Source organism: Cyclopterus lumpus, chromosome 4, assembly GCF_009769545.1.
Source record: "Cyclopterus lumpus isolate fCycLum1 chromosome 4, fCycLum1.pri, whole genome shotgun sequence".
Classification (NCBI taxonomy): Eukaryota; Metazoa; Chordata; class Actinopteri; order Perciformes; family Cyclopteridae; genus Cyclopterus; species Cyclopterus lumpus.
The window spans coordinates 22749937-22763436 of record NC_046969.1 but is presented as its reverse complement, the minus strand read 5'-3'; the positions used below and the strand labels follow the sequence as shown (position 1 = coordinate 22763436).

The 13500-nt window shown below is 45.1% G+C and overlaps 1 protein-coding gene across 1 annotated transcript in view; it reads left to right on the top strand.

Moving 5' to 3' along the window:
- Positions 1-13500, top strand: part of hcn2b (hyperpolarization activated cyclic nucleotide-gated potassium channel 2b) — a 33622-nt gene continuing 20122 nt past the window's right edge. The window contains exons 1-3 of the mRNA XM_034531726.1: positions 1-761; positions 2001-2424; positions 6166-6327. Coding sequence (XP_034387617.1) covers positions 1-761; positions 2001-2424; positions 6166-6327 — 1347 coding nt within the window. The remainder of the gene's footprint in view (positions 762-2000; positions 2425-6165; positions 6328-13500) is intronic.

Genomic DNA, 13500 nt, shown 5'->3' with positions numbered 1-13500 from the left:
ATGGACGATGGGGAGGACGGCGAGGAGGAGCCCAAATTCCAGCAGCCCCGACCCCCTCAAGTCACCACCAGCTGGGCCGGACGCGAGGACCATGGGAGCGGCGCAGGGACCGAGATGAAGAAATCCACGCCAGGAGGCGGAGCCGCGTCCATTGCGCGCAAAAACTCCAACAGCCACGAGCTGTGGCTCCTGCGAGACCAGGACTCCGCACCTGTCGGTGGCAGCGCAGCCTCTGCTCTGGTGTGCCGGAGGAATGCCGCTGCTGGACGGGACGCGATAGCCGAGGGAGCCACCGGTATGATATGCAACAAAAACGGAGACTGTAGAAGGGACCCGACAAGTTCAGGGAGCCTCTCCTCCCTCATCTCCAGGCAGGAGGCTGCCGAAGACGGGAAGGTGCAGGCTGCGAGCATGGACGGCTCCATCACTTCAGCGGGCTCCCTGGCACAGGGCACTGTGGAGAAAAAGGACTCCAGAGTCTCCTTCTCCAACGCCCCGACGGGCAAAGGACAGACTCCGAGTCAGCACTCGAGGAATTCTGTCACGTTCACCAAAGCCGAGGACGGCTCTCTGATCGTGCCGGATGACGGAGACTCCAGGGGCAATCTGACATACATGCAGCGGCAGTTCAGCTCCATGCTTCAGCCCGGAGTGAACAAGTTCTCCCTGCGCATGTTCGGCAGCCAGAAGGCGGTGGAGAAAGAGCAAGAGCGCGTGAAGTCGGCGGGCAATTGGATTATCCACCCATACAGTGACTTCAGGTACGGCTCAGATGGAGTTATGTCCATAAACTGTTATGTCCATAAACAGTGCTCTTTAGATGGAGAGTGGCATGGCAGTCAAGGAGCTATACGTTTAATTGTTATGGATATTTACTGCCTGGGTACTCATTTTCCACATCAAACCTTCTATGAGAAAAGACAGAATAAATAATAGAATATTCAGGTCCTCCATTGAAAAAGCACTTAAACTGCAGCCAAGATATGTCTATATTTTATTTAGCATGACACCTTTGAACCTTGAAACTTGAAAGGGGAGGATTTGATCCATCAAGATGATTAATTATTCATAGTTAAAAAAAAAAAAAAATGTCTCCAAATATGAGCAATCGCCTATATCTCAGCCGTGCACTTTCCCCTTATTTAAGGGGCAGATAAAGACTAACATTGTAACGCATCTGCGACATATCGTCGTAACAAGCCAAAGTCTGTCTTTAGTGAGATTCGTCTTGGAGATGAACTTGACGGGAAGTTTGGCAAAGTCAACGTTTCCTGCACTGGAATGCATTGGAACATCTGTTTCAGCACCACGGACAGCTCCTCCAGTCTGAAGATCAAGACAACTATTTGAGCCGATTCAGATTTAGCAATCAAACTGTGATTTCATAACATGCTGAATTAGTCTTTTTTTGATGTGAGGGAACATTCATGACTCAGCAACAACTCTTGCACCGGTTCCTCACCCTTCGCTTAGCGGGCTCTCGCGTTCTTTCAGCTGATCAGACAGATTTGTGTCAACTCAGCGTTTTCTGAAAGAAATCATGACAAAAGGCACGTTCAGACTAATCTGCCAATGGTTTCCTGAATTGATCCATTGGTCTACGTGACATTTGGCCATTTTTGTTGCTTGAGAAATTGCCTAAAGATCATCAAAAGAGTTGCAATAACATTTTCTTGCTGTCGGATTCTTCGCTCTTGCGACGCACCGCTTTAAAAAACGATGGACCACAAAGTGGGTTTGGTGGTGCGATGGATCCCTGTGGAGCGGTTATTTGAACATGGGACACGGTGGCTGAGGCACCAGAAGCTCTACTGTTATAAACTGCACCCGGCTTGTGTTTCCTGTTGTATTCCGGTCCCTTCTGCTTGCCCTTGGCTTGACCTTGCTCTGAGTCAGATGGTTTAGGTTACATCGTCAGTGTAGAAGATACAGCACACTGTGTTCATGACTATTATCCCGTCTCTAACCACATCTCCTCCCCCTCTCCCCTCCTGCTTTAGGTTCTACTGGGACTTCACCATGCTGATGTTCATGGTGGGCAACCTGATCATCATCCCCGTGGGCATCACCTTCTTCAAGGAAGAGACCACCACGCCCTGGATCATCTTCAACGTGGTGTCCGACACCTTCTTCCTCATGGACCTGGTGCTGAACTTCCGGACCGGCATTGTGTTCGAGGACAACACCGAGATCATCCTGGACCCCAAGAAGATCAAGAAGAAGTACCTGCAGAGCTGGTTCGTGGTGGACTTCGTCTCGTCCATACCCGTGGATTACATCTTCCTCATCGTGGAGAGGGGGATGGACTCTGAGATGTACAAGACGGCCCGGGCGCTGCGTATCGTCCGCTTCACCAAGATCCTCAGCCTGCTGCGGCTGCTGAGGCTGTCCAGGCTCATCCGTTACATCCACCAGTGGGAGGAGGTAGGCACCGATTCAACACTCGTGATGGGCTTCTTGGGTTTTTACTCCCATCGCTCCAAGAAATCTCGCACACACATACAGGGCCTGCAACACTGTGCTAACAAAGATGGCCAAACCATATGTGGTCGTCGCCTTGGGAGAGAAACACACGAGGGGAGAACGCAACGCGAGCACCACTGTTGTTGATTGTGAGCTATATTTAGGAAACGGTCGTTGTCACGCTAATCTCAGCCATCTGGTAAACTGCGCCCATCTGTAACCTGAAGGATGTGGGCAGATATTCCATAAACAGACATTATTAGTGATATGTAAAATGTTAGTAATACAACATTATATATATATATATATATATATATATATATATATATATATATTTATTTACATATATTTATTTACATATATTTATATATTTATTTATATATATTTATTTATTTACATATATATTTAGTTATTTACATATATATTTATTTATTTACATATATTTATTTATATATATTTATTTACATATATATATTTATATATATATATATATATATATATATAAAAATAAACAAATATACAAAATAAATCCCCTTTTTAAAACATTTATGTACTGCTATGTCCATTTGTATGACACTTTGCATATCATACATGAGCCAATACCGGTATCTATCTCGTGAGCCAATATCGACCAATAATATTGTCTTTCTCTATTCGATAGCGGCGGTGAGGTTACGACTGGTTCGTTAAATCTCTTACTGGAACCTCACCAAATATATATTTCTGTATTCCTCAGAAAACAATAGTGAAAAATTAAAGTTCCTTTTTGGTTAGAAGCTACTTCATCTAGACTGATGCATACTGACTTATTGGCATCGTTCATATGCCGCCTCATGACTAACACGGACTTGTAGGACACAAATACCAAAGTAGGTGTGATGTTATTTAGAAACAGTGTCTCCATAACACAGACGTTTTTTTCCACCAGAGGGAGTTGATTTAGTCAACCGTGAAATCGCCACTTTGTTAAATAGGAACAGAATTCGGGGATCCGAACAAGATCGTTGTTAAATGGTGTTTAAAGCGTTTAAAACGTGTTTGTTATCGGATTAATAAAACTAGGTATTGGCATCGGCCATGTTAGCCTTTCATGCCTTCACACCAGAGTGTGTTTATTATGATATTTTAAGGTGGACCAGCCACAGATCAACGGCAGCAGAGAGGTGTTGATCGTCACCGGTGACCCTGTGTAGAAGTAAGCTGCTAGTGTGGATGTTCTCACATGTTTCCTGCCACTTTGAATTGTTTTTATTTAAGAAAACAAACATAAAACAGTCTGACTTGCGCTCTATAATTAATAACACAATATGGGATCCCAGTGCAGTGGTTTTGTGTCGGCGTGCGTGTGATTCTGTTTGTTCATCACAACAATGCTCTGTATGATTACTCCCTGACACAGAAACGGAGGTTTCACCACGTCGTAAAAGCAATAAGCCGGATAGCTGCGTGACAGCCACAGTGCGCTGATGTAGTTACGAATTCATCAAATATTAATTTGTGCTTATTAGCCGGGGAAAGCGAAGAGGGATTTTTTTTCCGACACTAATTGACTTTTTTCCCGTAGCAAAAGTTACCTTTTTTTTCTTTTCATAATTTTCCATTATTGTTGTTTCAATGTGACATTTCAACCGCATCATGCGCTCTGATGACATTACACATCACGAAAGTGGTCATTTCTCATATGTAATCTACATAAACACAATTAAGCCCTGCCTGATATGCGCTTTTGCATACAAAGGGAAACAAAACAAAAAAATCCATATTTGGATTAACCGAGCATCCATGAATCAAAAGTGTGCGCCGCTCACTCACGCCGAAACTAAATAACCACAGGTCTTATGATTACACAGTTTATTTATGTTTATTAGAGCTCCAGGAGAAACTGAATGCTGCTCAGCCCCGATCAGCTTAGTCCAGCAGAGCTCTGCTCCATCCAAACGTGGCTGGCTGGGTTTCCCCTCAGCTCAGCCTGGTTCGGCTCGGTTCGGCTCGGCTCGCTACTGTGTGGTGGGGTTTTTCCCCAAAAGATCATCCCAGAGTTGTGATGATTTCACCGTTTAGCTCCCACTGAGTCATAATCTGTGAAGAAAAGAGAAAGGGCAGGTTGTGTATTTTTGACGTGATCTTTGAATAGAGTGTGTGTGTGTGTGTGTGTGTGTGTGTGTGTGTGTGTGTGTGTGTGTGTGTGTGTGTGTGTGTGTGTGTGTGTGTGTGTGTGTGTGTGTGTGTGTGTGTGTGTGTGTGTGTGTGTGTGTGTGTGTGTGTGTGTGTGTGTGTGTGTGTGTGTGTGTGTGTGTGTGGAAGCAGAGATAAGCGTTGTCTGGAATAACCAGAGACAATTTCCTGAGGCAGGAAGCTTGTATCGAGGCTCTCCACTTGCACCAGAGACGGTGAACGGGTGCCAGCGAGATTGCCGATGGGAGTAATATGCATCCGGGGGGGGGGGGGGTTCAATAGTTTTCTTTTAAACGTCGTCATCCGAATCGTCTGGGCCGCTACACGCGCCTCGACCCAGTTTGTGGCGTGACAGTGACACATGGCCAGGTGCTGTTCGGGTGTCAGGGCGGGGACATTAGTCCTGAAGCCTCATTAATCAGAATGGGAATGCTTCCTAATCTCCCCCCCCCCCCCCCCCCCCAACAGTTTCCCTTTCACCTCCGGGCCAAATTAACGAAGGCCATCAGCCTTGATAGGAGAAGGGGGAAAGTAGTGAAAGTTGTGTCTTTGGCAGCTGATTCACAAGAAAGAAGGGTCAACAAAAACATATGCAAACAAGTGAGGAAAGAAGAAGAAGAAACTTCTATTTGATGGATATTTGCGCATCCACAAAGTAGAAACAACACCTTGATGCTGATAGATCTTCTAGATGGAGGTGGAGGATAAGGAGGAGGTGTTTAGTGCACTGACGGCTAACAATACTAAAGTGTTATGAGCATTTAAAGCACTTAAAGTGGAAGAAATCAATGGGATTCAACGGCCAACCACGAGAAAAGCAGGAAACCATGCACCTTAGTGAGTAGAGTGAGGTGGGATCAAAGCCTCATCGCCGTCTGTCGTCGGTCATCATTCTTCGTCTTTGTTCAATCTACCCAGCTGGTTTATATCATGTGAACCCCTCAGCATGACGCTAATATTTTTACTATGATTGAGGAGGAATGATGTGCAGCACGTCGGCCTTTTTGTTTTCTGATTCGTGACATCGCCTCCGCATGTTTTACCTCCGGTTAAATACAATGTAGTTGAAGTCTGTGGTTTTACTGAAAGTTACGATGAGGATCTTTTATTTGGCTACGAAACTTTTACTTCATAGTAATTTTTAATGCTGCTCATCGGTGACTGTCGGACCCCGCTGCAGTAAGAATTAGAGGTTCTCTGAAGGGACTCTGGCGCTCGGAAGCACTACCACCTTTGTCCACAGGGGACCGCCAAATCCCAAAATTAAAGTTCCTCGTAGTAGCTTTAAATCTGCAGTAATCAACACTTTTACATCAAACAATCGGTCGAATTACTACCTAAAAGAAATTAGGATACATGAATTAATACTGCTTTAAGAGTAGGATGTTAGCCACACTATCAGTTCGTACCTCTATCTGTAGAAAACATATCTTTCATTCCCCTCACACGTCTATCTCTGTCTTTCCCTCCTCTCCAATTTTGATAACTCCTCTCTCTCTCTCTGCCCGTCCCGTCTCCTCCTGACAGATCTTCCACATGACCTATGACCTGGCCAGCGCTGTGATGCGAATATTCAACCTGATCGGTATGATGCTGCTGCTGTGCCACTGGGATGGCTGTCTCCAGTTCCTCGTCCCCATGCTGCAGGACTTTCCGTCTGACTGCTGGGTCTCCCTCAACAAGATGGTGGTAAGCAAAAAAAATGCTGCCTACGTGTTTTTTTGGCGTACAAGTCACACGATCGCACACGTATCAGTATATGCGAAGGGGAGTGACGGAGCAATCGCTGCAAATACAAAGCATTAAATGCATTAAATGCATCCCCCATGGAGCAGAGAAGTGTGTTTATTTTCTTGCAGGCAGATGGGGAAATAGGATTTATTTATGGTTCAGTTTGCACACACACACACACCCTCTCTAGTTAAACCCAGGAGACGTGCCAGTGTGTACAGAAAGCAGGAGTGAGTTCCTACGGCACTCCATCTGGTTTGTTCTTTAGCCAATGTCTCCTGTGTCTCGCTTCCTTATTCACGTCTCCTCCTTAGATGTCCTTCCCTCAATCTGACTGACAGGTAGCTTCTGGCCATCTGCCGAAAAAGACTGGGCCAATTTAATGCTGACCTGAAAGAAAAAGAAACAAGCTGCGTGAAAAACAATGATGGGCGGGGGGGTGCGGGACTACTAAACTGGCAACCTCCGTACGGTGTGTACTTGTTACAACACTATTAAAGCAAAGAGGTTTTTCTTTTTTATGGCTGCACCGCGACATCACACCGCGACATCACACCGCTTTCACCCGTTTGTGTATTCATCATTTTGGGCTTAATCCCTTCCGTCCTTTCTGACTCGTCACTATTAGAGATAACAGAGTTGGCGACTGACAGAGCCAGAGGCCCCCGAGAAGCTGTTAAAAACACATCTGCCTGGTGGCCCTTTGCCACTAAACTTTTTTAAAACTTTTATATGTGGTCGTGCAACCGGGAGAGACCAACAACACAAATTAGGATATTTATGATATTCCTTATGAAGAATGTTCAGGCAGATCTGGCTCAAACATTTTGCATCTCGATGGTTCATGTCGGTCAGATGTTGGACCTCATGAAGGGCTGTGACCCCCTGATGGTGACCTTACAGGTGTACTATGCACTATGAAATGCTTTAGGAGGTCAAAATAAAGGTGAGAAATAGTTGGCATTCGTGGGGAATGACACTATTTCTGGCGGCAACCGTTTCTGAAAAGTAGAGCTAAAGCTGAAGTGCCTCAAACGTGCAATGTGTCTAATGGCCACCAGGGGGCGACTCCTCTTGATGCAAAAAGTCAGATTGTATAGAAGTCTATGAGAACTACTGAGAGAATGACTCTACGTCTCACTTGATTTATTACCAGTAAACATGAGTTTATGGACTTAATCTCTAGTTATGGTCTTATTTAGAGTCAAATAGACCATAAAGCAGGGTAAGCTTTAGGGTTTGGCTATCTTGTGATTGACAGGTTGTCGAGTCAGTGTTTTCTTCTTTAAAACTTTAACCCCTTTAACAACTTGCGCCACTTCTGGTTGCAAAAAATACAAGATGGCGACGGCCAACATGCTGAATTTGAGGCTTCCAAACTACAGTCCACAAAACCAATGGGTGATGTCACGTCCACTATGTCCACAGTCTGTGGATTGGACGTGTGAGCCAAGAGATGTTCCTGTCGGACTGACTTTGAGGTGGTTTATTCCACTTCTTGGAGCGAACATCACATAACTGTTGTGTCTCGGGAATTAAAGTCGTACTGAAGAATTCCTTCCTCGTGCATATGTCGGCACAGAGGTTTGTGACTTTCAGCCCTCGAAAAGAGTGTGTGTGTGTGTGTGTGTGTGTGTGTGTGTGTGTGTGTGTGTGTGTGTGTGTGTGTGTGTGTGTGTGTGTGTGTGTGTGTGTGTGTGTGTGTGTGTGTGTGTGTGTGTGTGTGTGTGTGTGTGTGTGTGTGTGTGTGTGTGTGTGTGTGTGTGTGTGTGTGTGTGTGTGTGTGTGATCTCCATGAACAGATGGATCTCACACCCATTGACCCGAGGGGACATCACTTGCTTCTCTATCGCTCCATCTCTTGTTTCATCTCCGGCCATACTCCCCCTACACACACACACACACACACACACACACACATTTCAATCTATGGAGTCCAACAAGAAACCCACTGCTGTGTGTCACTTCTGACAGAAAAATGTAATTCAAACTCAAATGTACATTCTGTGTTTTCTTTTCCGATCTCAGAGAACACGCCATTGTCCTGTGTTATGTTAATTATCTCCAAAGGGTACCGAACGTAGAGAAGATTATTCTCGAAGCTGTCGGGCCCCTCCCCTTTCCTCCCTCTCTTCCAGATCGCCTTACACGCAGCTTTCAGACATTGATGCGCGTCGCTTAAGTCCGCGTGTCAATTTTTCCCGAGAGTGGTGCGACGGCCCGTCTCAGGGTAACCAAGGTCACCAGAAACTCCTCCTCAGAGGGCTTTGAATGAGAGACGCAGCGTTAAATGATACTCATCCTCGTACCTTCCCTTCTGCCCAGCGCAGGACATTTAGGCCATAATCCAGCCAGATAGAAACAACACATGAGTCACTCTCTCTCATGTGCACTAGCACACCTGCTTTCATGTGAATATACTGTCTGTCCCTCCGTGTTTGTGTGTACGTGAAGTGATAAAACAGCTTCCTTCCAACGGTTTTCCTTCCTGCAATATATTCGCCTCCGCCTCAAAACATCCAAAAAACTATATGTAGATGTGCACACAGCAGACAATGGTGTTGTTTATCAACCAGGCTCCAGCAGCACAGCGATCACATGGCCTGTTATTTAAAGAGTCTCTCTGTTAGGTGGAGGACAGGTGGGTTTAGCTAGCTAGTTTCAGCCCTACTGCGCATACCCTACTGCGCATACCCTACTGCGCATACCCTACTGCGCAAACCCTACTGCGCAAACCCTACTGCGCATATCCTACTGCGCATACCCTACTGCGCATACCCTACTGCGCAAACCCTACTGCGCATATCCTACTGCGCAAACCCTACTGCGCAAACCCTACTGCGCATATCCTACTGCGCATACCCTACTGCGCAAACCCTACGGCGCATACCCTACTGCGCAAACCCTACTGCGCAAATCCTACTGCGCATACCCTACTGCGCATACCCTACTGCGCAAACCCTACTGCGCAAACCCTACTGCGCAAACCCTACTGCGCATACCCTACTGCGCATACCCTACTGCGCATACCCTACTGCGCATACCCTACTGCGCATACCCTATTGCGCATACCCTACTGCGCATACCCTACTGCGCAAAACCTACTGCGCATACCCTACTGCGCATACCCTATTGTGCATACCCTGGTTTCAAAATGCATCACTAAAGCAAGATGGCACCTCCGGTATTTGCGGTATTCTGGCTGGAGGAAGTGGTGACATGTCGTCCATCTTTATATATAATATAAGGGTTGGGCGAAGGGAAAGCATGCAGATGCAGGGATAATGTTGACCGTGTTCACCTTCTTAGTTGATTAGGCCGATGTTTGCAGGTTTTTAGTCATAAACGACAAATGAAAATGTGTCTGTAAATATCGATTGGAAAACCATCCAATAGTTGTTTGGATATTTCAGTCTGGACCAAAGGGGCGGAACGACCAACAGGCTAGAGTGGCTCAAAAAAAAAAGCAATGTTAAATCTAAAAGCAGTATAGATTTATTTTTTTTCTTCTTACATACGCTTCGTCATGATCATAGCAGCACAGCTGCTTTGGGCTTGAGTCATATGGCCACAGCTTGGATCATCAACTGGACACATTCTCTGGATGCACATGGTTGCACACCAACAGCAGTCTGAAATCTACAGCTGTGTCTCAATCCAGAGGCTGGATCCTGTGACGGGCACGACCGAAGGCGAAGGTGGGTCCTTCAGAGCAGGGGTTCTCAAAATGGGCCGCCAAATCATTTGATATAAACCATACAATTGTGCGGTATCATTAAAAAGTGCTTATCTATGGATGGGGATGATTTGCGCCCATAAAAGAATCATGACTCAAAGCAGAGAATTCATTATTTTTTTAAGTAGGATAAGTGATTTTAAAATCCAGATTTTTTTAGGGCGACGGCGGTCTTGCTACTGTTCATTTTTCTGATCGCTTTCAAGATCAATTACTTGAAAGAAAAACACTGCAAAAACGTAAAAGCTATAGAAGTGGGATTGATATGACGTGTGTCACTATGAAACAGGTCCTTAAGGTTGAAACCTTTTAGAAAACAAATAGTTCCAATAGCATCTAGTATAAAGTAAGCAGACGCTTAATCGGTGTAATGATAAAGAAGGGCTCCTTGGATAATGCTTATCCCTGTAAGGGGTCCTAAAGGCCAGACCGAACCTTAGTTACAGTCCTGCAACGTGTGTTTCCCCTGCTACACCACAAATCAATTAGTTTCCCTACATTTACTGATTCATCAAAACGTTAACGCTGTTCATTCCCCGCAAAGTCGACATTTAAACCCTGCAGATCCACGTTGACGAGTCGACAGCACCCAATCAAGTCGCAGGAGAACAACTGAAGTCACCGATGCTCTGTTGTGTTCTCGAAGGAGAAGGAGAAATAATAGTAATAGACTGTAGCTGCATCATGCTGCTACAGAAGTAAAAGAAAAAAAGCTGCATTTGGTCAACCAAGACCTTTTAATAAGCCGCTCATTATATTCAGAGAAAGTAAATCTTCCAGTTCTGAATTCAAACTCATGTGAAGCCACGACCATTTACTCGTTAGTCCATCATTTCCACATAAACACACAAATCGACTTTAACTTTATGCGTGATTGCGCCATTCGAGAGAAATACTTTTAATGCTAGTTGCTAAACAAGGTCTTTTTGTGTCAGTTTACATATTAAAATCCTAAATGTCGGCGTGATCTAAACGGCAGTCCTTTTTACAGCAGCGTCGGCGAGGGACTGCACCCTGTCAGAGAAGCTCGGCAGCATGACACACACACACACACACACACACACACACACATTCAAAAACAAGCTGAGTCTCAAACAGCATGTAAACCCAGACAGACGGGCCATCATGCGCGTACATACTCACTATTCTATACTTACCCCGTCATGTATCATAGAGGCCTCATACTCCTAAATGTATTATGTACAATTAGCTCTCATCCACACTGCTCAGTAAACATCGACCAGAGCTGATTTCTTTCCTTTCTCTCACGTCTCCCAGGGTGGCATCTCTGTAGAATTAGTTTATCGCGTTACCACGAGGGATGTCATTTTTAATAGGATGAGACAGCTGTACACCGTCAGTTTTAATCAGCTATTATTTCCCAACTCAAACGCGCGCTGACGTGTCACAGCTGGTCGGGAATGCGTCGTACAGCGGCGTTAATGAACATGCGCTCATTTAGCTTTCCATTCTGCTTGTCGAAGGGTGGCGGTAGAAAACAAGCGGATCGACACCAGTGTCGTGTACAGTGTGCCCATTAAATATGAAGCCTAACTCGTAAGCAGCTGGTTAGCTTAGCTTCGCATAAAGACGGGAAGGGACGGACTAAGAGCATGCGCCTTCGACCCATGGATGAGTTAAGCCGTTTGATCTTCGACACGCGGGTCTGACGGATGGCCCTAAACCTGCATTCTTTCTAATGGCCAGCAGGGGGCGACTCCTCTGGTGGCAAAAAAAAGTCGGATTGTATAGAAGTCTATGAGAAAATGACTCATAAATGACCTCATGACCTCAGTACATATTGTAAACATGAGTTTATGGTCTTGTAAGATTCGTGTTCAAAGCTCCGGGTCCCGTGGCCGCAGGAAATTCAGGATTCGATGAGTTAAAGTTTAACAATATTTAATGGCAAAGATAATACTCATGTAGCGTTCACGATCGTGGGGCCAGAAAGGAGGAACTCTCCACAGACGGAGTGCAGCTCCCAGGGAGCCACAGACCGGGGCTGTCTCGAGTCCTCCAGACCAGTAGAACCATGTCTCCCCAGAACAAATGCTCGGTCGTTAGTATGGTCATGCAAATGAATTCACACCTAAAGGTTAGTTCCATTGGTCAGTTCAAAGGATGCCGCCGTTCTGTTCGCTAAGCCAATTGATAAATTAGCGGGGTCGAAGCTCACTCTTCCGATCAAGGACAGGAAGTTCCCCTTCACAATAAAACCCTATTATCCTGCCTTCAGAATAAAAGCAACACATTAGGTTTCAATCGGCATCCATTTTAACTATTGTCTAAACAATAAAACATTCATTCATTCTCATGCATCATAGTTAATCATTACATTTGTCATTAAAACAGAATAATAAAACAGTGATCCTCTCTTATGTTTCACAATACATTCCTCCAGAATATTCCTCATAATGTCCCAAATTAATTATCATATCTTTCTTTATGTATTAATTTAAAACATAAACTTCTCTTATCTACATGTGCAAATATATATAAAATCCACTACAACCTAACAGTCTCTATCGCTAGTTTCAATAGAGAATGATGTTAATTTAATAATTTAAGATAATCCTTTATTAGTCCGGCCGGATTTACAGCAGTTTAGGGTGAAGTGCAAAAACTGTGAATAAGCAGTAAAAAAACAGTAAAGAATCCACACTAGCTGAAATATGATATACACAGACATAATTATGGTCTACAGTCAGACAAACCATAAAGCGGAGCATGCTTTAGTGCTGCCGCTACCTTGTGATTGACAGGTCTTGGAGTTGTACGTGTTTTTTTTTTTTTTAGAGCTTTAACCCTTTCAGAGTGTTATTCGTCCCTTCTGGTTTAAAAAAAAAGACAAATGCCGAACTCAAGACTTCAAAACAGCCGTCCGGTAAAACTACTTCTAATATACGGCCCATTATCAGTACCGGGAAGAATACAAAAAAATCCATTTGCAGGACCACAGTTCAGTGTATTTACAGTAATGTTGGCACAGCAGCACGTGACCGTAGATAAGAATAGATCCCCGACAGACAAGCTAAGGGCCATCTCTTGATTTGACGTCTCCTCAGCAGCATGTCTATTCTTAATGTCGTCGTTCCCTCTGTGCAGCGTATCGTATACGCCGCATTCGGGACACATCCCCGAGATGCTGAAGTTGTTGTTCTCTGGTGCTCGGTGCACTGAACCACTGTGTGTGTGTGTGTGTGTGTGTGTGTGTGTGTGTGTGTGTGTGTGTGTGTCCGTAGGAGAGCGAGAGAGTGTGTGTAAGAAGGTGTTTATTTCTCTGGCTCCGGGCTTCCTGCTGTGCATCCAGCAGCCGTGTGGCCAGCATGCTGATGATGGCTGGCTAAAGGGACTCGACGCCTGGTCACCACATGTGGGGACGAGTGTGTCAG